Below are 24,483 nucleotides of genomic sequence, written 5' to 3' on the forward strand. Positions count from 1 at the left end.
ACACAAGGTTATCTGGGGTTCAGTTAAGTAAGGATAATTCTGCCATTGTCATGAGTACATGACCACTAAGATACAGCAGGTTGTGGGGTGGTGCTGGATACAGTAGGATGGTGGATAATAGGATATATACTATAGCTTAAATTATATAGAGAAAAATAATGGGAGGAAATATTTTGAAAAAAAATTTAAAAACTTATATTTGCGGAATGAGGCTCTAGGTTGTCTTATTTCTCCCTCATTTTTTATATTCAAAATTGTCTCTGAGAATATGTATGTTAACTTAAACTGTTTTCATCAGTAAACATCATCTTAGATGCTGAGGTCATAGAGATGGCTAAGCGGCTAGGAACACTTCTATTCAGGCATGAGGGAGGCCCTGAGTGCAAAGTCCCAGGACCCATGGAAAGCTATTGCAAAACCAGCTGCAACTGCAGTGCCTCTCACCGAGCAGGGAGTGGAGCCTAGAGAATCCTGGGGATTACCGGCTGCTAGTCCAGCTCTAGGTCCAGTGAAGGACTTTCTCAGTGCTGTGACAAAACAGAATGCTTGACATTGTTCTCCATATGTGCATGGGCATGTGTGTTAGTCATGTGCATCATGCGTGAATGCATGCACACATGCACACACATGTGTGCACATGCACGCACACACTAATATTACCTTAAGTTCTGAGAAAATATGGGGAAATAAAAGCCATGGCTGGTCTCTCAAGGACCTTGCATTGTAGTTGACAGAAGGTGACATCAAGGAATATGGAAACATGAGAAAACTGCACGTAATTGTCACCCCAATGGGATAGTGTGGGAAGATGATATTGCTGCTAAATCAAAGAATTAAGGAAGTCCCTAGAACAGAGACTATTCAAACACAGACCAGTACAAGGAATGATTTCCAAAACCTTAAATCTGCCGTTTTGAGAGAGCTACGGTCAGTGAGACAGGTATCAAAGACCATGACTAGAATTTTCTGGGTGTGTTCAAGGACAGAACGAAAAGGGATGTGTCTGGGACCCAGTGAAGCCAGGAGGAAAGCAGAGGGATGAGACCAGAAAGCTACATGAGCATCATGTAGAAGACCTTTGAAACTCTGTGAGAAAACTGGATTTTCTCAGTATTACAACAAGACCTTGAGTAATTTAAACAGAAAGATGGAATGATGTCTTCCATTTTTAAAAAATGTTTTTCATACATACATTTATAATATACAGTAATATATATATATACATTTATGAATTAGACTATTAAAATGAATTCTTGTTTCCTTACCTTATTTATAAATAAATCATTATATATGTCTATATAATACATAATAATACACATATGCTACATGTATATGTTGTATAGCAGCATTTTAGTCAAAAAATGGATAACAGAGTAGTATGAACCCTTAAGATAAAGAGAAAAGAAGGACATGAAGTTAGCTGGGTAGGGAGTTGGGGAGGAGTTGATGGAGAGGAAAGAATACAAATAAAATATATTATATGAAAAAACTTTATAATTTTCTAAAAAAATTGTTTCCCCAGAGTGTAATAGTGATCTTGTGTGTTTATGTGCATTTTATGATTACATAATAACAAAGGCACCTAACAACACATTTCTTAAAGCGTATACTTGCCATTATGTTGAAATAAATGCCTATAAATGCAAACTCTCATAAAATTTAACCTTAAATAATAAAACGAACTCCACCCTGATTCACTTCCTATTACATGATTTGCCAAAGTCTAACTTAATAGTGGGAGGGAGCTGCATGATTTTATGTCCAGTCACATATTCTTTCTGGTGTTGGATGTGTTTAAAATGACAATAGTTTGACATTGTCTCTCAAGCTTTAACCAGTATACATAAAACCTGATGAACATTCCAACAGTGTTTGCTAAGTTCTCATAATGGGTGAAGATGAAGTCTTGTTAGAAACACGGGCACTCTAAATGCCGCTTTCGGGATTCTGCTCAGTTTTCGAGCTGTTGTTTCCCTTTGCATTTTGCTTCCTCAGTAAAAAGGCGCAGTGGTCCTATGAGGAGACAGATGTTACAGGTCAAATGTCCAAATGTTGACCCATGCAGATTATGTCACAGTGTATTTCAAAAATAATATGTGCCATTTTCTTCCTGGAAAGTTTACATTTCTAAGAAATAATGAGCTGGGCTTTTTTGAGTGAGCCAACGCCCAGTAGAGTATTTTTGGCACTTAAAAAGGCTCATTGACTGTTTCAGCTCCCAAAGCGTCATCCGTCATCTGTGACTTCATTTTTCCTTGGAAGCAGTCTATAGCATCTCCTCCCCTAAGTTCAGATGCACAATGGTAAAGCAAATCATTACATCCAGGCTTTCTGTGCCTGGAACAACAGACGTCTAAAACACCATGCAGGCATAATGCTGGCCCCAAAGTGAAATCTTCTCTGTGAAGACAAAGGGCACAAGAAGGGTGACGTTAAGTTTAAAGAGTTCAGATTGTTTTGTTGTTGTTTTTTTTTTTCTCTGCAAGGATAACTGGTGGAGCTCTGCAGCCCCCTCTTTCCAAATCCACAAAACCTGGCTTCTACAGTGTGAGGCCCTCCCAGCATCCGTGCTTTTGGCACCAGAGAGAGTTAGCCCTGCTCTTCTCTCTCTTTCGATCAGGAACAGAAGTGTAAAACAAACAAATTCAATTAGATATTGTCTCCTTTGGTTTGTTCTGTTTTCCAAGCATGCCATTTATTGATTGTTAAGTAAGAAAAAAATCAAAAGACAAAGTGCTTTTGACAGTTCCCACTGGAATAAGCAGATAATGCACCGTTTCCTAAGTCTTTAGCTTACGAAGCATCCTTTTCTGAGAAAGCAAATGATGCTGATTTGCGGGGCTGTGACTTTCCTTTCTCCTCAGCACTGCGTCTTTAACACGTTTCATACGGAGACTATGTCAAGGACAGGGCCCCCTTCGGACACTGTGTGTGAGTAGCTTAGGGTCTTGCTCTGTGAGTGAAGACAAGTAGAATTTAAATCACCATACAATATATAATAAAACAATGGTTTAAGAGCTGAGTGTGTTAATTCGGTCTCTCGTTCAAATCCTGGCCTTCCCTTATCATTGGGCATAAGAGACTCATCTGGAACCTCCAAAATCTCTGTGAAGCAAAGATACCATTGTCCGCTGAGGCTGCTGGGAGGGGCAATATTAAGGCAGTGAATTATGCATATGAGTATCTAGACCTGTGCTAGGGCCCACACACATGCTTTAGATGTAGTAGCTGTTACTTCTTATTAACACTGATAAGAAGAAGAGTTATCAGGTTAGACAAAATTTTTTTTTAAAACACGGTCCTTACCAATCATATTATGCACTTACATTAAAAATTGTAAATATGGCTATGTTTTCAATTTTAATAGGTATTTTAAGCTGTCTGGCATACAATGTTGGCCTTCCAGGAGCAAAAATATTTTCCGGTCCTTCAAGTGAACAGTTTGGCTATGCTGTGCAGCAGCTCAAAACCCCACAGGGCAACTGGTAAGGCTATTCTCTTCTTTATTATTTCAATAGAATATAATTGTATAAATGTAACATTTGGATACTGTCAATAGATAGTGTGTGTTTTAACGTTGTTCTGAGACAGTCTCACCGTGTTACACTGGCTGGCCCGGAACATACAGAAAAATGCTTGCCTCTGTCTTCAGGGTGTGTTTGGAATTAAAGGTGTACCCAGTTCTTTTGTTTCTTTGATCAAATATTTTTAAATGAGGGCTTTTCTTCAAGAGTTGGTAACTGTGGACTTATAATCAACAGGATACTAGAATGGTACTTTTTAGTGGGGAGAAATTTCAGATAGAAAACTTTCTGTAAATACGAGTTCTGACCATAATTGTGGTAGATAAGAAAAAATATAGACAGATGCATATTGCCTTGGTTCTTTAACCTGTAACCTGATCTTCCATGAGCTTTCCAATAATCATCCAGCTAATATTATTTTGGTGTCCCTCCTGGGGTGGAACAGACAATGTCCAAAATACTCTCTTTCAGCAGGGCCTTTGCCCCCTCAGCTCTAGGTCAGGTTTAGCCTGGTAGCAAGAGTTCTCAGATGTGTTCATAGAAAACTCACAAAATTGACTTCTAGCTTAAAGTACTTGACTATTGCTGTGATAGAACGCCAGGACACAAGCAAATAGGGGAGGCAAGGGTTCATTCAGCTTACACATCCACATCACAATTCATCATTAAAGGAGAGCAGGACAGGAACTCAAGCAGGCAGGGACCTGGAGGCAGCAGCTGATGCAGAAGCCATGGAGGGGAGCTGCTTAATGACTTGCTCATCATGGCTTGCTCAACCTGCTTTCTTACAGCACCCAGGGCTACCAGCCAAGGGATGGCACCACTGACAGTGGACTGGGTCCTCTGCCACCAATCGCTAATTAAGAAAATGTTCTACAGCCAAATCTTCTTTTAAAAACTTCTATTTTAAAACAATTTTACATAAAATTCTTATTTTGTGTAACAATCCCAGTTCCCCCTGTCAGTCTGGAGCCAGTGAGCTCCAAATAGCTCAGCTCGGAAGTTTCTGTGTGTATCCCCATCACAGTCTTGATCCCTTTGCTCATATTATCACTCCTACCTCTCTTCAACTGGACTCTGGGAGCTCAGTCTAGTGCTTAGCTGTGGATCTGCTCCCATCCATTGCTGGATGAAGACAACTAAGGTGGTCATCAATCTGATTACAGGAAAAACCCAGTTCAAGCACCCTCTCCACAACTGCTTAGGGTCTAGCTGGGGTCATCCTTGTGGATTCCTGGGAATTTTCCTAGTGCCAGAAAACTGGGAGTGTGGGAGGGGAGGATGGAAGGAGAGGGAGAGGAGAGAAGGGGGGAGAGGAGAACATGAGGGAACCACATGGTTGAGACGGGGGAAGGACAGAGAGGGAGAGCAAGGAAACAGAAATCTTGATTGAGGAAGCCATTATGGGGATAGCAAGAAACCTACAGCCAGATCTTATGAAGACATTTTCTTAATTAAGGGCTCCTCCTTTTAGATAACTCTCACTTGTATATAAAGTTGACATAAAACTAGCCAGGACAGTACCCAAGACTTTTTAATGTGTAGGATTACATTTATAACTCAGAGCTTTATTATCTGGTGAAAAATGACACTTGAAAAACTGGAGAAATGTGTGTGTGTGTGTGTGTGTGTATGTGTGAATAATGAATATATAATGGATATCTATCTATATATGTTAATTTAACATATATCTATGTTAATTTATGTGAAAGTAATAGAAAAAACTCAAGGAAATCAAATGACACTAAAATTTATGTTGAGGCAGGCAAGTTCCTTCCCTCTCCAATTTGATGCCCATTTGTGGACAGATCCTTGGAACACAACCTCTCTGTTGTGGCACAGGGACTTAAGCTCCGCCCATTGAGCCTGCAGCTTTAGGTCCTGATCTTTAACCTCTGGATGCTTTTAAACAATAACATGAACTTCAACTGACTTTCAGTGAGATCTGCCATGTATTACCTTTATGTTGCGAGCTTACGTTTGATTCTCTAAGCCACTAAATTAAAGAAAAAATCTATTTTATGCCCATGTGGCTTGTCCCCACATTGGGCCATGCTTATCTGTGTGATGAGAAAACAAAATTAAGTTATCACGGTTCATTTTAGAAGGCATTTAGAAGAAGCAAATGTCAAGCTAGGATTAAAATGACGGAAACATGTGGGCTGGAGAAGAACCTGAACTTCTTACTCTGAGGAGACCCAGAAAACAATGGCTATCATTAGATAGAAAATAATCTATCAGCCAGGAGACTGGAGAGCAGTCAGGCTGGGCGCTCAAGGGCTAGCACTGACTGCCATCATTGGAAGGACCGGAGGGAACACCGGCGGGAGCCGCAGTCCTACCGGTAATCATTCCTTTCTTTAGTTAATATAGAGATGAAAGCAAGCTAGAAGGGAGATGCAGGCCATGTTTTGACCTTAGAATCTAGTTCATTAAGTTGCTAATGAACCCAAGATCAGATCTGGTCCTAAGCAAGAAATCCAGAACTACTTCCTGGGGCTGGAAAGATGCCTCCACAGTTAGGAGTGCAAACTGCTCTTACAAAGGATCAAAGTTTGGTCGCCAGTATTCATGTAGGATGATTATCAATGACTTATAATTATAATTCCAGGGGTATTTAACACCTGCATTCACATGCACCAATTTGTACATAGATAGAAAGACAATTAAAATACATCTTTTTTTCCAGTTTATTTATTTTTTATTAAAAATTGCCATCTCCTCCCCTCCTCCTCCCCCTTCCCTCCCCTTCCCTCCACCCACACCCCCACTCCCTCCCTCTTGAGGCCAAACAGCCATCAGGGTTCTCTACACTATGTTGAGTCCAAGGTCCTCCCAACTCCCCCCAGGTCCAGGAAGGTGAGCAACCAAACTGACAAGGCTCACACGGAGCTCGTCCATGTCGTAGAGACCAAGCCCATCGCCATTGTCCTTGGCTCCTCGGTCAGCCTCCACCACTTTAAAATACATCTTAAAATGTTAAAAGGATAACCATTTGTTGAATGACTAAATGAAGGACCTATTTCCAAATGGTTCACCACCACAGATAGCCTATGAAGTGAACTATTTGAGACTACCTTCAGATATACAAACTGAAGAAGAGCGCTACATGAACTCCAGCTAGGCACATCCACACTAAGGACAATCTGGCATTGAGTTTTAAGGTTGTTTTGTCTTTGTTTTCAGTATCAGCTTTTCTGGGGCATAATACGTCTAAGAAAAAAGGCTACCAGCTGTAATAGATGTTATTAAAGATGATAAGTCTGTTCTGGATTGGCAAGGAACTCAACCACTGGCTAGGTGACAGCTGAGTAAGACCAAAATGACAAAAAGCTGATAGGGACTTTAACAGGTAGAATCCTGGGAAAGTGAGAGTCAGTCTTGTCGTTTTTCTCTGTGTAAGAATTCAAGATATTGTTAAAAGGCATTGATATTAGCAGATTATATTGAAATTCTGGTGCTGATCAGGTGACGTCAAGACCAGGGACATCAGATAATTCTAAATCCTGCACTACTCTTCCCATAATATTCTTGTGTAAATAATAACAATGGCTGTTGGGAGACAAGGCCCTACTCTCTAATTAGCTGGGTTGGTGCCTGGAATTCCAGTATGGAACTTTCTGATCAGATCAAACTTTTGCTTAGGATCACAGCCTTTCTTCCCATTAGCCAGGATCTAATCATCAGCCTGTAGAGACTTACTGCACCTCACAGAGGAGAAGGGGCAATTTGTGTCTCTCTAAGTGGCTGAATCCTCTGGAGGCACAAAGCAGAAAGGAAGAGAGCAAAGCTGGTGGGCAAGTCTGTCCGAAGCCTCTCACTGTTTTGGCTCTTGCCAAGCAAAGAAACAGAACAGGTCAAGCCACGGACAAAATTACCTAATCCACTGTGGAATGGACACTGTGCCTATGTGGGGTGCAGGAAATACAGAGCTTGGGACTTGACCTCCAGAGTGGGGAACAGTCTAGGAGGAAGATTTATATGCAGAATAGGAATGCATGAATAAGAGGGAAGGGGAAATTCGGTGCCAAGCCTTGGAAATCCTCCTGTTTTCATGCTCCTATTCCATGAACTCAACAGTAAGAGCTCATTTTCTCTTTCCAAGGCCCAGAACACTAGAGATAAAAGATTTCCTCACGGCCTCTGTTCTTAGCACGGCTATGTCAGTGGGCCTTTCCTGGATACAATTGCCAGGCTAGATAGTCCTCAGTCAGGACAGGCTGCCTTCACAGCGAGGAGGAAAAATAACACAAAACCTGGGCTCCAGAATCGCCTATTTGTTTTGACAATTGGCACTGTGCCCTTCCCCACTCCTAATTTATGACAATTGCCCAGACATTATGGGAGTAGCAGATGTGGGAAAAAACTGTTTAAACATTGACTTTCCTTCTGATACTAATGAAGTTAGCTTTTGCTAGGAATTCCTTCAATAAATTGTGAGTGTTTTCTCTTGAGTCAGTGCATCATACACACACGCACGCACACACACACTTACAGGTCCTTTTAGTTCATTGCTGTCTAACTGCTTTTTCTGAGGTAGATTTTGCCCGTTTCCTTCTGCTTACGTTTACTCTCTTATAATCTCTTTTACCCTTGACTCCATTTCTCAGCTCCTTTCTTCTAATGCATTCAAGGCTCTATCTAGTTAGAGTGTTTTTAAATCACACTATTGGTTTAGGGTGCAGTTTGAGTTGTCCTGTGTATCCAATGCTAAGAATATAGGCGTGTTTTACTTCAATATCTACTAGATTTTAATGAAGCAAACTTGGCTATTTTAGTAGTCTTATTTATTAGATTTTTTTTTATTACACCCTAGACTTCCACTTTAATAGTATGGCTGACATCCCTTCATTACTCCGTGAGTCTTTTCCACAGTCTTCAGTGAGCTACATAGTTTTAAGAGCACGTTGACCCTCCCAAGCAGAGCTGATGTGTATCCCTCTGGCTAAGAGTAAAGTCTGGTGTACTCTTCCCTCGGCGTAGGCAGAGGAGGGCCCGCCTGCCCTCAGCCTGAATCTCATACACCGGATGTTCAGCGTGGATGATGTAATCCTTATCACAAACAATCTACAAGGGCCTGAGACATGTTTAAGATCATTTCCTGGAACTAGTGGTGATATGTACTCGTTTTGTTTGTGGAGTCTGAAGGCTTGCCCCGAGAAAAATCTGAGTTCATTATGACTCAAAATCATTGTAACTGAAATCACTTGTGAGATGAAGACAAAGAATGAGGGGTATTTCCAGTCATGGCAATGTATTTACTTGTTTTGTCAAGGATGGCGCATTCTACTTCCTTATAAAGAGAGAACAACTATGAATGAATATTGCAGCAAAAAGAAAAAACACTGCATCTGTGTGTGGGCACATGTTGCTGTTTCAACTTTCTGGTTAAGAGAAAACTTAGTAAAGGTCTTTATTTACTATGAGTGTGAATAGTCTTCCAACAAATGACTCTAGTAGAAAGTTAAATAGAAAGTCCCATGGAAGAGAAATTGTTCTGTTTTGTAGCAGACATCAAAGGCTCTCTGTGTTAAATAGCCCTTGCTCAAACTTGCTTTCATCCCTTCTGGACTTGAGTTTGTGGTGTTCATGCACACACACACACACACACACACACACACACACATGCACACACACACATGCACACACACACACTATGTTTTTTACTCACACTTGAAAGATACCTGCTGTTCTAGAATACTTAGAACATATCCGTGATCTGTGGAAAATCCTAAAACATCTTATCAGATAATCCTCGGGATAATATTGAGTGCCTGCTCCAAAGCAAAGCTTATTGATCAGAGTAAAGAGCCTGGACACACAAAGCTTTCTGGCATCCAACCATTTCAAACATTTCTTTCCATTAGAACATGGATGTGAGAAGTGGGAAGTGGCATAGATGTGAGGTGGCTGTTAATGTTTTTAGGTTCCATGTGATGAGCAAGTATTGAGTTCTTGCCTAGAAGAATTCTAAGTAGACCCCGTATGATAGAATTGTGGATTTAGAAGGGAAGGACTTAGGGGTGGGTCTGGATTCTGCTCCCACTGAGATGCTGTACTAATGTTCCATTGCTGTGGTAAAGCACCATGACCAAGGCAACCTGAGAAAGAAGGGTTTCCTTGGCCTTACAGTTCCTCAGGGATGAGTCCACTTTGAGAAGAATACATGACAGCAAACATCAGGGGCAGAAAGCTAAGAGGTCATATCCCAAACAAAGTCAGAGAGAGGAGAGAGAAAAATGAACAGAGGATGAAGCTGTACATTCTCAATGTTTATCCTTAGTGACATGCTTTCTCCAGCAAGACCACACCTCCCAAATTTCCCCAAACAGCACCCCCAGCTGGGGACCAAGTGTTCAAATGCCTGAGTCATGGAAGGGGGTAGGTGTATCTCATTCAAACCACCAGAGTCTTTATACAAAACCAGAAATATGTTACACCTCATAGGTAATAATAAGGAACAAAGAAGATAATTCCTATAAGAGTCCTTAATTAACCATTATGTAGTTTTACAATGCTGTTGCTATTCAAGTGTTTATCTCTGATTTAAAAAAAAAATGCTGTCAAAACACCTAGCAAAAAGGTATGGTATTGTCTCGTGGGCTTTGATGTCTGAAACGGAGTATACTTCAAAACCTGGGATGGGTAAAAGTGAGGGGATTTGCATCACCTTAATTCTTTTTTTTTGTTATTGTTTGTTTTTTCGAGACAGGGTTTCCCTGTAGTTTCTCGAGCCTGTCCTGGAACTAGCTCTTGTAGACCAGGCTGGCCTCGAACTCAGAGATCTGCCTGCCTCTGCCTCCCGAGTGCTGGGATTAAAGGCGTGCGCCACCACCACCCGGCTTGCATCACCTTAATTCTTTACAGTGAGTATCTCAGTTTTTGATTTTGACTTCAGGAAAACTTTATGAAGGACGATTTGAAGCCATACTTGATATTTATTGGCTCCTTTGATTCCAGTAAGAAAGTAAATTTCTAGGGTTTTTATAAAGCCCAGCAGCCTTAAGATGCTTTAGAGATAGAGGTCGGTGGACTCCATTGTGACATTGACAGACCTTGAGGGCTTTGCCATCTCACCACTTCAGGGAACAGTCTGGAAGCTGAAGAGTCTGTGGTCATATAATGAGACTGAAATACTAACATTACTTTTAACTTATGCCAAAGAATTTGCCTATTGGGTTTGGAATAGCAATACTATGACCTAAAAGATAAAGTTTATCTGCTTCCCCCTTCCTTAAGGAGCAACATTTCATAGGTGACCTCCTTCATCCACAAACATCTTTTCCATTAACTAGCAAGAAGCAAGGGTCTATTTATACCTTGCCAGATGCCCTGTATTGTCAATAACCTAGAATGATAAAAGGATGATATTCTTATTCATATGCTGTGGGCTTTGAAATTTCTAATGTTGGCACTAGATATTATATAGAATAAGCTCCAGTCAGGGTCTAGAGGACATCTCAAACTCCTAGTGTCCCGGTGTCACTCATACAGACATTGGGCTTCTTCATCTCAAGATCTTGCTCTGCTGGTCAGCCTAATGTCCCAACTCCTAGGATTTCCCTTGATCTTGTGGTCACCCCTCTGTCCCCCTGTCCCTTTTTCTTCCTGCCTCTGTTTAAGTTTGAAGAAACCCTGCTGACCCTACTTTGAGAAACTATTTTAAGCAAGGCCAGGGCTCAGGGCCGGAATTTTCTGAACCTCTTCGAGCCCCTAACACCTTTTACACCTTTTACACAGGAGACCGCAAGACCAGTCGTTTGGCTTCCTGGTGGCTTTACTACAGCCATTTTAAGGAAGCAACTGTCACAGTTCCCCAAATGTGTCACATTGTGATTACTTGACACTCGGCCCCTGAAGCTTTCTTACTTAGAGATAAAAACAAGGGCTAATCACACACTAGTCTATGTGTGACCTGGCCCGCTTGACAAGCTGATCCCACCGTTTGCCATTTTCTCTGGCCACTGGACGTTTGTGCTTGTTGCACCCCTAGGCTACTCTCCCTGTCTTCTTTTAAATCTTCTTTAAGGCTTAAATGCTTAAGTCTCCTTAAGTCTTGAATGCATTTGGGGGAGTTGGGCTTCTCTAACCATTTGAATAAAGATTATACCAGTCTCTACCTTATGCTTCTGACATTCCCACTCATCTTCCTTCCCAAGCACTGATCACTGCCACCATATGGTTCATTTTCAAGATTTATTATCTGTCTTCACTCTAGGATGTAATTCTAGAATTTTTTTTTAGTGACTCATTCAGTAATGTATCCTTAGTACCTACAATCGAGTATGGTCCATAATAGGTGTTCTGTCTAGTTTTAGGTCAATTTGACACAAGCTAGAGTCATGAAAGGAGGGAGCCTCAATTGAGGAAATGTCTCCATCATATCAGGCTGTAGGCAACATTTTTTAAATTAGTGATTGATGGGGAGGGCTCAGCCCATTGTGGGTGGGGCCATCCCTGGGCTGGCGGTCCTGGGTTCTATAAGAAAGCAGGCTGAGCAAGCCATGGGGAACAAGCCAAAAAGCAGCACCCTTCCATAACCTCCGCATGAGCTCTAGCCTCCAGGTTCCTGCCCTGCTCGACTTTCTGTCCTGACTTCCTCCAGTGATGAACAGCCAAATGAAAGAGTACTAAGAAACCCTTGCCTCCTCGGTTTGCTTTGGGTCGTGGTGTTTTAGCACAGTCATAGTCACGCTGGGACAGCAGGTCTTGTCACCCACCGTACACGGCCTTACAGGTGTCTACTGTACAGGGCCAGGACACACAGTTTACATGAGAATGGTGCCACCTGGAGTTGTGCAACATGTCCATCCCATAGGCACTCAGTCAACGCGTCTCCATGATACCGTGTTGTTTGAACTGCACCCCCATCCTCAATCTCTCCAAAAGTCCTTACTGTTGAGGAAGCGCCTGGAGAGCTTAGAGACCCACAGGCCAAGGGAAGGTATTTTTAGCAGCTCCTGGATTGTGGGTTTAAAATTGTCTGACCTACACCACCGTAAATATTGTTTACTAACGAAACAAAGCACTTGGAATTCCACTGGAGGTGGGCAAATTGGCTGCTTTTTAGAGTCTCCATAATCACTATTTTCCCACAAGATAATTGAACAGTAAGTGTTATTTAGGATAGTCTTGGAAGAAGTCCCAGTTTCACCGTCGGGAAGGAGCGGTTTGTATCTTGGACTTTGGTTTAGTTTGGAGAATCAGCACCCGTGGCTATTCACATAGCTCTATTTTTTTTCTGGTTGAGTCAGTGAAATCCGTAACTGCAAAGAACTCCTTTCATGTTTCGACATGGTTTTCCCACCAGTATGTGCCCTACCCCACTTTGTGACATTTGTCCTTTTGTACTTCTCCCTGTTACAGCTATATGCCCATAAAATTTGATGGTTGGCCAGACCAGCCTCCTTAACTTCCTGTCTGCTTAATTTAAGAATGTCATGATTGCCTGGGAGTGGCCTCTGGTGACTTCATAGCCTCCTATCATGAGGGTGAGCTGTAAGGAACAGGATTCCATGAAAGCCTGTGGGTGTGATGAGGTGTCTGCTGCGGGGAGGGAAATGGTACCAGAAAAGACAGTGGCAGTGGTCTAGAACCTTCCCTGGAATTGGGTATCTATTGGGCTATAATATTCACATACTGAGTCATGTGTGAACGAGGGAGCGGGACTCCCTTGGTCTTCAGGTGTACCCCAAATGGTGAGGTTTTACCTTGTCTTTTGTTGTCTCATGTTAATAATCTAAGATGACAGATAAAGAAAATAACTTTGTTTCTGTTTTGTTCCCCCTGCACATTTCAGTGCTTTTATTTACTGCTTATTAAGTGGCATGTGACAGAGCAGGAACATGCTTCTTTCTCTTTGTTGTGTCTGCTTACCTTACAGAGAGCCACAAAGCTCCCAGTAGTGACAGTGATGGTGACATCTTAACCCCTTTCTAATTTCAAAGTTAACTAATGCTGAATTCTTAGATGAGGTGTGAGGAGGTGAGGGAGCTTCCCTTCAAGGTGCTCAGTGGGACAGAACGGCGCAAGTCTCTCTTGCTTCTTCTTGTGGAGATTAGCAGAGAGCTGGTGCTGTGTCCTTGCTGCTGGAGACACTGAGAAACAGAGCACTTTAGTTCAGAAACCCTTAACTTTCCTCGGTGTGTCTCCCCTGGGCTTTGGTGAGAAGGTGTGGAAATGTGTATAAAAGAAGTCACCGAGTAATCAAATCTGGTACTTCCTGGACATGCTCTGCCCTTGATCGTCATTGTACACAGAGTGACCTGTACCATGCTGTGTATATGTGCTCTCGCAAGGGTGACAATGGACATGTCTGAACTGGGGCTCCCTTCAATACCACACAACCATCCTCCTGTGTCCAGGAGGTATGACCTGGACCTCTGCTTCCAGTTTCTACTCCATCAGTTTCTAGAATTCATCTCATTTATTTAGATAGTTTTCCCAGGCCTGGCCTAGGGCTTCTTGCATTGAAGAGGAAAGAGAACTAATTGCCTAGAGGTTACAATCTAGGGCTTCAGAAAGGGACACAGTTGACCCTGACCAGCAATTTTGTAAGGGGTGACTTGTTCACTTCTCTGTCTCAGCACTTCCATTTGCAAAATGCCAATAATATAATCTCAGATTCGTTTTGCAGATTAAATTAGATAAATTTTGGAAGGCCTTACACCCACTCCAAAATAATGTAAGACTTACTAGCATTAACTAGAATTCCCAGAATGCCAAGGGCCAGAGTCCCACTTTCTGTACCTGCTTGTCTTAGGCACTTCATTGGTGACTTTTCTCATTGCTGTGACTAAACACCAGCAAGAGCATTTTAAGGAATCGTGGTTCATTTCCGCTCACACATTGAGGGGTCAGCCATCATGGCGAGGGAGGCGTGAATGCATGAGCATGAGGCGGGTGGTCTTATTTCATCTCTGCTCAAGAAGCAGAGGGCAATCAGTGCCAGAACTCGGCTAGATTTCTCCTTTCTATGGATCAAAGCCTCCAGCCATGGCTGACTGCTGCCCACATTGAGGGTGGATCTTCCCTTCTCCATGCAGCCTTCTGGGAAGCAGACGCCACAGACACAGCTGGGGTGTGTCTCCATCAGATTCTAGATCCAGTCAAATTGGACTACGAAGATTAATGACCATGATGTCCTTTTCCCTTTGCTTCGTGCTTTAAACCTTGACCAGCGAAGCTTCTTTCTGCACGGAGACTCATAACTGGCCCAGGGGCCACGTGTAAAATAACACAAAGTGCTGAGTTTTCTATGGTTCATCTGTATCACGTCTTCACCATCTAAGACTCAGGAAACTATGCAGAATGGGGAGGAGGCAAAAGAATGTAGCCATCAGTGTGTGGGGAGTTGAGCTGGGAAATGATGGCTTCTGGATTTGCAGTCACTGAGCACATCCGCTCCCAGCAGCTGCGTGCTATCTCTGCATGATCAGCACAAGATGAAGCCAGTGAACATTCCACCATGGATGAGGAAAGGGCACATGAGAACCCACTCCTCGCTGAGGAGCTATGGGCAATTGATGGCTGCTGGGGAAGAAAAGTCTGTTTTCTTCAGGGGAGTGGCTACTGGGAGATAGCCAAAACCCTACTGAAGGGTCACACACCCCTGTGCTTATGGGGAGCACTAACGGGACACAGTAGGAGATTTTAAAAGAGGTTCAGCAGATGCACTGGGGGAATAGGGAGTTAGCTTGGGAGTGGAAAGCGGTTACAATCAAGACATGTATACATGTATGAAAATTTCAAAGATAAATTTAAAACCTTAAATCTTTCATAACTATAACTTTGATACACAGTCGAATGTACAAGCTGAATCTGAAACAGCTTGCAGAACAGCCACAGGGTTTTCCGTCCTTTTGGCTCTCTTTGACTTTTCAAGTGTCTTAACCTATGTGTCTAATGTGATTGAAACATTGAGTACAAGTAATGATTTAATATAAATGCTAAATTTTATAATTTACACATATATATTGTGTATGTGTGTGTTGGCTATATTTCACCTTTACTTGGACAAATTAAGTTCTTTGGCTAAAAGATAATTATATATTATTAATTAACTTTTCCTTTACCGAGACAGTTCTTCCAATCAATAATTAAAATGTTTATTTTTTTCATTCATTTGTTCAACAAAATTTAGACCTACAAGCCCAGAATCTTTGGCCCTCATCAACTTTCATATCTACCTCATAGATCCAGTCCACATAGTTCAAAGATGGCTTTCTGGAGGGAGCGTTATTGAACAGGAGATAAATCTGACGGGTAGAACCTGCCATGTGTGGGATGGCATGGCGTGTTGGCAGCAGAAGAGACTTTGGTCTGCAGAGCTGAGTCCCATAAGACTGGACTCTTCTGCCACAGGAGAGGCAAAGTATACGACAGGGCTTAACAGGAGATCAGGGGCATATTGCCTGCTTCTTTAAGATGTGTTTGTCTGCAAAAATAAGGTGAACACTGTGTAGACCCCTGTAAGTAAATACTAGAGACTAAAGATGGAGAAAGTGGAGCACTGTTGAAACAGTTTTCACAGTACAGAGGAGATTCCTAACTGCTTCTCAGTGGGCGTGAAGAAGACCACATCTACTCAAACATACATGCCAAATGCCACCAGCAATCCCCACCATTAAAATGAATATGGTGACTTCATATCCATCATTCAGATTTCTAGCTTTTCCAGAGTCTTAACCTGTGTGTCTCGTGTGATTGAAGCGTTGAGTACAAGTAACATTTTAATAGGCAATGCTAAATTATCTGTTGATGAGAGGACAAATCTTTCAGTTGTGACCTTAATAAAACTTAATTTAATTAATGTATTTAAAATGCTCTCTGAGAATAATTTTATGCAATGAATAAGGTGATTTTACTCTTCATCCTTTGTGTCTATTTTTGTATCATTTGACCATTTTAACATTTTTTCACAGAAGAGCTTAAGTCCTATCCTTCATCTCTCTCATATAATTGTTTTATTGTTTATGTATATTAAACAGTTATGCTGGATTTAGTAGGTAGGAATCTGCCTTAGATTTCTCTTTGTCTACTATATAAAATTTAGCATGGAACACAAATATAAATGATAGTGACAAATTATTAACAAAGAATGCTAATGGAAGATTTTCACAGATAATCTTCACAACTTAAATAAAAACAACTAACAGTAAAGCAAAGGTGCTTCCTTAGCAACTGGATGTTACACAATAAATAACCTGCTATGGCCTCTGAAGATTAAGCCAATCAGGTTGGGCAATAGCTCAGTGGGTAAAGTGTTTGTCTCAGAAGCATGTCCCTGATCCCCAGAACCCATTTCAAAATGCTGGGCATGGTGATTCACTTGTTACCAATGAGTAGAGAGGCAAAGACGGGTGGATCTTTGGGGTCTCTCTGGCTAGCCAGTGAAGCCTAACTGAGGAGCTCCTAACCAATGAAAGACCCTGTCTCATAGGAGGATGATAGCGTTTCATGTTATCTTGTGCCCCTCCCACATACACACACACACGCACACGTGTACACACACATCCACCTGCACACATATGAACACACATGCATAGGAGAAAAATGATCAAACAGTACATGGTCTCTTTCTGTCCAGTACTGTATGATCATAAACATCTACTGTATTTCTGTGGGCAGGAGAAGCATAATCTCTAGAAGGGAAACGAAGCTAACCAAAGGAAGGATGTGAATATCAGACTCATCCTGTATTCTAAATATGCACCCAGTATCTCAGTCAGTAAGGAGATCTCCAAGATACGTGTGTTCAGTATTTCTGCTAAGCATCCTCCTTAAATAAAGGCAGTAGCCAAAAAGCCACCCAGATAGCTCATCTGTTGCCTAAATAGCCCAGCCCATGACAGCATTTAAGGCATAGAAAGAACTCCAGAAATGTCGGTTGTCACTCTTGGGTATGAATGAATATGATGTCATTCTTCAGCACAATGCCACCACACACCATAGTATCTAGCTGCATGTGCCTCTCGTGTTCTTAAAATGTTGCTTGAATATTGATATGTGCTCTTAGGAGGAGCTACCCAATGAATTTTAGAGACTATGCTTCTCTAGATGCTGGGGAGGGACATCTCGGGGAGTTTTGTGAAGCAGCCATATACAGACATCCACTAAGTGTCCTGATCAGCTTTGAGGGCAGAAGACAAGTCAAATTATAACTGAACACATTTGAACTATGAATTTTTATAAGATTAAAATTAAATGCGATGTTTCTGACCTATAGTCCATTTTCTCTTTAATAAACTGTCCGTATCCTGCTGTGACTCATGAGAGCATCATGTTTCTAGGCTGCTGGTTGGTTCACCATGGAGTGGCTTTCCTGAGAACAGAATGGGAGATGTGTACAAGTGCCCTGTGGACGTCCCCATGGACGCTTGTGAGAAGCTCAACCTGCAAAGTGAGTTGTTATTAGCAATGCGATTATTAACAAATGGCAGGTCTCATTTGTCAGAAACGCAGACAAAAATGACAAGATCCCAATCTTGTCTTAAAGAAATGTAGATAGCTTTGTGCCTTGGTTTATTTACTCATATGGACACAAGTTCATATCCACACTTCAGTGTTTGAAGACCTGGTTTAATAATTTTCACAGGTAATGTTTTGCCTCCTGAGTCATTTGTCTTAGATCATTGACTGATTTCTCTACTTTTATCTTTCATATTATGGCCAGAAGTCTTAGACTATCAGTATTTCTCTATCTCTGCTTTTCAGAAAAAGTCATTATGTACAAAAACAATAGTTCTGGGGTTGGTATTGAAGGTTCCATGAAATGCTATGTACTTCAGATTGTACTGAATAATTACATTCTAGCTAAAATACATAACTTAAAATTATTTGCTATTTTATTTACCTACATTGCAGGTGTATTACAATGAGAAATATTTAATAAAGATTTGGGACTAGAAAGCTGAATGAGTAAAATCCCACCAGTATTGCCTGAAGGAAGTAAAAGAACTTTCAACTCTAAGGTTAGCACCTTAGTAAAGCCATGAGGATACAAACATTGCTGAGCCCTAGTCCTCCTAGAAAATCAAGGCAGGCAATGAGAAAGGGCATTGTTAGAAAACTCAGAGGACAAAGAGCCATCAGGGTTCCCTTTACTATGTTAAGTCCAAGGTCCTCCCAACTCCCCTCAGGTCCAGGAAGGTGAGCAACCAGACTGACAAGGCTCACACAGAGCCCGTACATGTCATAGAGTCCAAGCCCATCGCCATTGTCCTTGGTTTCTCAGTCATCCTCCACCGTCAGCCACATTCAGAGGGTCCAGAGAGGGAGGGAGTGGGGGTATGGGCGGAAGGGAGGGGAGGGAAGGGGGAGGAGGAGGGGAGGAGATGGAAATTTTTAATAAAAGAAATAAAAAAAAGAAAAAAAGAAAAGAAAACTCAGAGGAAAGAACGATTTCAATGATAGTTGTCAAGAGTTAGAAACATGGCTGGGGAGGTGGCTCAGTCAGTAAAGTGCTTGCCTTGCAAACACAAATACTTGAGTTTGACTCCCAAAAGTCACATAAAAACTGTCAGCCCTGCGCTGCCTGCATGGCCAGGAACCAGAGGAAGGACAGCGCAGAGACACAAGATAGAACCAAGCACGACTGGAGAAAAAAAAAGTCAATGAAATGATCCCTAATGATGTTCTGCTATATTGATAGATGGGCGCCTAGCCCAGTTGTCAGCAGGGAAGTCATCCAGCAACCAATGGGAGCAGAGGGTAGAGACCCACAGCCAAACACTAGGCAGAGTCAGGGAACCCTGAGGAAGAGGGAGAGAAAGGATTTTAAGAGCCTGAGGGGTCGAGAATACCATGAACACAAGGTCCATAAAATCAATTAAGCAGGGCTCATAGGGGCTCACAGAGACTAAAGGGTCAATCATGGAGCCTGCATTCGGAGCTAAGTCCCCTGCTTATACCTTACGCTGTACTTGTGGGACTCCCAGAACGAGAGTGGGAGGGTATCTCTGACTCTTTTACCTGCATGAGGGATTCTTTTCCTACCACTGGTTTGCCACCTCTAGCTGTGATTAGAGGGTCTGTGCCCAGTCTTACTGTATCGTTTTTAGGCCGTGTTGGATGGATACCCCTGGGAGACCCGCTCTTTTCTTGCGTGTGTGAAGGGAAACAAGAAGAGTTGATCTCGGGGAGAGGAAAAGTTGGGGGGGAAGGACTGGGAGGAGTGGAGGAAGGGGAAACTGCAGTTTGTATGTGATGTGTAAGAGAAGAATAAAAGTTAAAGAAAACATTAAGACAGTCGGCCTCGGCAGCACACACTTGTGTAAAAAAGTCAGGCATGCTGATGCAGACTTGCGAAAATAGCAGTGGGAAGCTGGCGGCAGGTGGGCCTCCTAAGCTCAGTGGTCAGTCAGTATTGCCAGCTAGGTGAAGTAATTCAGTAGTAGACCCTGTCTAGAAAGACAAGGTAGAGGAGGCCTGAGGATCTGTCCACATCTGTCCTCTGGCTTCCATGTGCACACACACACAGACACACACACACACACACACACACACACACCACGTTAGAAAAAGGAGCAAGAGTGCCCCTTACTTATCTCTACGTGACACATTTGTCACACGATTTCCTCCCCACACAAGGTTCTAAATGAGCACATTTTCAGTGAGCCGTGTGGTCAGTGATGTCAGAGAGATGGTACAGAGGTTGAAGTGTGAGGCCCGAGTTAACATTTTGGTTTACGTAAAAGGGATGTGGGTGATAGAGCTCTAAATACTCACCATGTATGGAATTGATATTCAAAAATTTTTTACTGTAACAACAGGGTGTGTAGCTGAATGGTAGATCCAAGAAGACATGAGAGTCTGTGTTCAGTCTCCGGCATTACACGAACTACAGCACCCAGAAAAAGAAAGCAAACACCAGCAATGTTACTGTATTACCTCAATTGTATCATTTTAACTTTTGAGCATTTAGGTGGTGGCTTTCTAGGAAGAGTTTTCTTCTTGATTCTCATGCCTCTGGAAAGAATCTGTGGTTAGTGTCTTCCCACCATCCCTGTTTTGAAATAAACCCTAGAGATTTAAACATCGGGGTTGGCTTTGGGGTCAATTATACTAGTTAGGTGGTCCAGGAAAAAATAACACTGTTGATGGGTAGCTGGATATTCAGCAAAACAATCATAGAATATTTTGTATGAAACACAGGAGTTAGGAAGACACACATACACATAGTTCATTTTAAGCTAAGACGTACTGGCACATTGCCTTATTAACAATATTTACATAAAAATACATTTAAAAATAAGGGCACATGCTTAGGAGTTTCATTGTTTTCTTTCTATACCAAAGAAATTCTTACTCTATGAAAGCATATGTAACTAACGTAGTTATAAGTCCAGTGGGACTATGAGGTTAGGAAAAAAATAATTTATAAAGAAATAAGTACAAGGATCAATAGCCATCCCCCATTTCTAGAATTTAGGCGATATGGGAGTGGTAGCAAGACAACTCTATGGGGTAACAAGATTAAGAACTCTTTCCTGAAAAAGGCAGAGTGTGAGAGGTGCCACAAATGAAGTGGGTATTGGCCAATGACAGAGCAGTATTTATCTAACTAGAGACAAATCCCCAGCGCCTGGGAGAATGCATCGAAGAATTCTTCCTCCTCTAAGACAGAAAGAAAGGAGGGAGGGAGGAGGCCTCCTGGTGACCCTGGGCAGTGCTGAGGAGCCAAGGTCGCTGGAGCACGTGATTCATACCACAGTGTTCTAGCGTCTCACCGAGACTGGCAGAGCAAGTGTGGAATTTAAGGCTTCAGAAAAGGGAAGTCTTTGAGCAGTCTCCCTGGGAAATGGGGGAAGCAACCCAGCTGAGGATTAATGACTGTGGTGGCCACGGCTTGCCCGAAACTAAAGAACACCAGGAAATCGTGTTACCTAAAACTGGAATTTCAAGGCTCAGGAAATATCCAGGTAGTGGTTGGTGCCATAGCTTGGAAGGACAGATTCGTTTCTTGTTTTACCTGGCTGGTCCCATGGTTTCTTTTTGAAATTCTCCTACTGATTTGAGCCAGAATCTGTCAAATGTGTTCATTAAGAGTATTTTAAACAATCCCGATTAAAAAAGAAGAAAAGAAAAGAAAGCCAAGGCAAGGTGAAAACCAGAAATGAATGGTGCCCTCACTGTGCGTTTTGTTTGATGAGAACATTGTCCTTTCTGAAACACATATTTCAATGCCCTGGCAGTGCAGCTGCCTAATGGCCCCTCACACAGGAGAGCTGGGAGTGACTGAAGACACCACGTTCCCACTCTTCATTATACAATGCTTGTTTCCGGATATGTTATACTACACTTAAACCTATGGAAAAAAATGAATCTGCCTGTTTGTTTTATTATAACGTTACATGAAGGGTAGATATTCAATACTTCAAAACATCTCTTTCTCTCCAAAAGGTTCAACCAGCATCTCAAATGTTACGGAGATAAAAACCAACATGAGCCTGGGTTTAACCCTCACCAGGAATTCGAGGACCGGTGGCTTTCTAGTGAGTGTTCTCCTCTCAGCTCCTCCTTCCTCTGGAGAGAATGTGTGGTCAGTGTCATCTTGCCTTCCCTCTTAGCAAATGCAATCTGGAGATTTAAACATTGAAATGCGCTTTTGGATTAACTATGCTACTTGGCTAACCAAGGAAACATAACAGGGTTGATGTGGAGCCTTCTTGAGTAGTCAAAAAATGATAGGGTGTTTGGAATGACATGAGAAGTCAAAGAATAAGGCCTTTGCCCTGGGAGGTGTGTGGGCAGGTGTAGATGCCATCAAAATCACAGGCACCTTGCATTCAGCAGGCAGGGTTCAAAGCCAAGGAGTGTGTTTCCCTTCAATCGCTGCCATACAGTCTGGCTACTCCTATCCTATGGAAAGTGAGGAGCTGTCTCTCCTGTCATGTATCTGCTTGTCCTCTCGTGTATTTCCTAATGTGCTAGGAAAGGAAGGTTTCTGAAGGAAAACAGAATTTCTGAGCTTCGATTTTAATATAGGAAATTGCTGAAAATATTTGACTATACAAATAGTTAAAAAAAATCACATACCCCCCGAAAGTTGAAAGACAAAAATTAAACTGTATTTGAAATTTCCTCTGACTCATAAAAAAATAGTCTAATTAGACAGCTCCGAAAATTTGTCTCCAAAAGCCTAGGTTGTCTGCTATTGACATGCTCATCTAAAATCTTGTTTTATGAAAAAAATCTTGATTTAAAAAATGTAGCCAATATTGTCATTTCATTTAGAATAACAGATATTTACATTCAGAAAAACTTATTACCACTAAATAAATTAAATATTGGCTATCATATTGGCAAATCAGTGTATAAATGGCTATTGCAAGATGTCTTTGTGCTTTTCTGTATTCTGAGATCTTTATAATAGAGCTGATTTCATGGTTTTTGACTATTTTGACAGTTGGCTAAGTCAGAAGAATATCTTGAGAATTATGGATTGTAGATGTACTTTTAAAGTTTTAATGCTAAATTCTAGATGAAATCAAAGTTTTAAAAAACTACAAGGGAATTCGTAGTCACTGTACAGGGGCTGGAAGGAGGAAGAGACCTGAGTTTCTTTACATATTTAAAAGGTCAGAGTCTTGAGCTGCTCTTAAGAATTATGTGGAAAAGACAGACAATCATCACATATTTCTGAACCTTCTTAAGTTCTGGGCTTAAAGCAAGAATGTTTTGGCAGTAACGGCTGGCATATTCCAACTTCAGCTTCTTAATTCTGTTTTCCATTGCTTATGAAAAAGAATGTCTATTCGCGCATACATCATAAATCATCTGCCAAGGTGATAAAAAAGACTGAGGATATAGACATAGGCATGAATGATTATCATCTACTATGTGCGTGTGTGTGTGCGTGTGCGTGTGCACCTGCGTGTGCGTGTGCGTGCGTGTGTGTGTGTGTGTGTGTGTGTGTGTGTGTGTATACTAGCCAGGTGCAACGACTTTTTCCTAATTGGCAAAGTGTTCCAGTTTAATGGGACGAAAGCCATGCTTGCTCACTGGGCATGAAATATGAGCACAGCTGCTAGGAACAAGCCACTAACAGTTAAACTGGGTCAAATAAATCCCCTTTGTTTTTCCAGTTGCTTCCTGTAAGTCCACACTTTTCTATTCAGTTTTAATAATTGGTCTGGCCATAAGTTCAATGTTCTAGGCATGGGTCACAACTTTATATAATGGGAATTCCTTGGGTGATTTTTAGTATCTTTAGACTTGACCTCTCTCCCCACGTTTCTTCTTTTTATATAGAAAATTGAGTGTTAGAGAGTCTAACGTCTCCTGTGTGCTTTAATCATGATTTAGCCCGCAGTTCTCAGCATCCTCCTAAGGGCTGCTGGAAAGGAGAGAATTGGCGCTGTGTTTATGATACTAGCAGGAGTTAGGATTTGTGGGCTTTGAGCGTGGAGATAAGCACCAGCCAGCGAGGGACCTTGCTGTTCAAAATAAACAAACAAGTTTATAGCAAAGTTAAAGGGTAGCTGTTCAACACCTCCCCTGTGTTGTTCAGTGTGTTCATATGCTTTACAAGAAAGCTTTTTTTAACTCAAAATTTGCTTTCAAAGTCTCAGAAAGGAAACGAGTGGGGTTTTAAAATAGCAGGTGAGCAGGGACACAGTGGCCTGCCCCTGAATGGAAGAAGTGTTTGCTTGCTTACCATAATGTCCATACACAGCTCAGGCACTCTTGAGGACTGACCCCTGCCTGTCCTCATAGGCAGTTGGGGTTTTGCTTCCTATGGAGAAGTTTTAGATGAATGGGACAGGAGGAGACCCAGTGCTCAAACAACCACAATGAGGTGCTAATGTATCAATTGCTCTTTCCATGACTTTGTTTTGAGTATTTCATTTCGATGGACTATGGAATATTCAATCTTTACAATCTTACAAGGAAAAAGACATAATTATCTTCCTTTTATAAATGAGCCACATGAGATTCCCATACCTGAGAGACAAAA

General features: G+C 41.8%; 1 protein-coding gene across 1 annotated transcript in view; it reads left to right on the forward strand.

The window, feature by feature from the left end:
• The first annotated feature begins 364 nt into the window (after positions 1-364).
• Positions 365-24,483, forward strand: part of Itga2 (integrin subunit alpha 2) — a 71,484-nt gene continuing 47,365 nt past the window's right edge. The window contains exons 1-4 of the mRNA XM_038322064.2: positions 365-524; positions 3,368-3,485; positions 17,816-17,925; positions 21,927-22,018. Coding sequence (XP_038177992.2) covers positions 365-524; positions 3,368-3,485; positions 17,816-17,925; positions 21,927-22,018 — 480 coding nt within the window. The remainder of the gene's footprint in view (positions 525-3,367; positions 3,486-17,815; positions 17,926-21,926; positions 22,019-24,483) is intronic.

Source organism: Arvicola amphibius, chromosome 3 (assembly GCF_903992535.2).
Source record: "Arvicola amphibius chromosome 3, mArvAmp1.2, whole genome shotgun sequence".
Lineage (NCBI taxonomy): Eukaryota > Metazoa > Chordata > Mammalia > Rodentia > Cricetidae > Arvicola > Arvicola amphibius.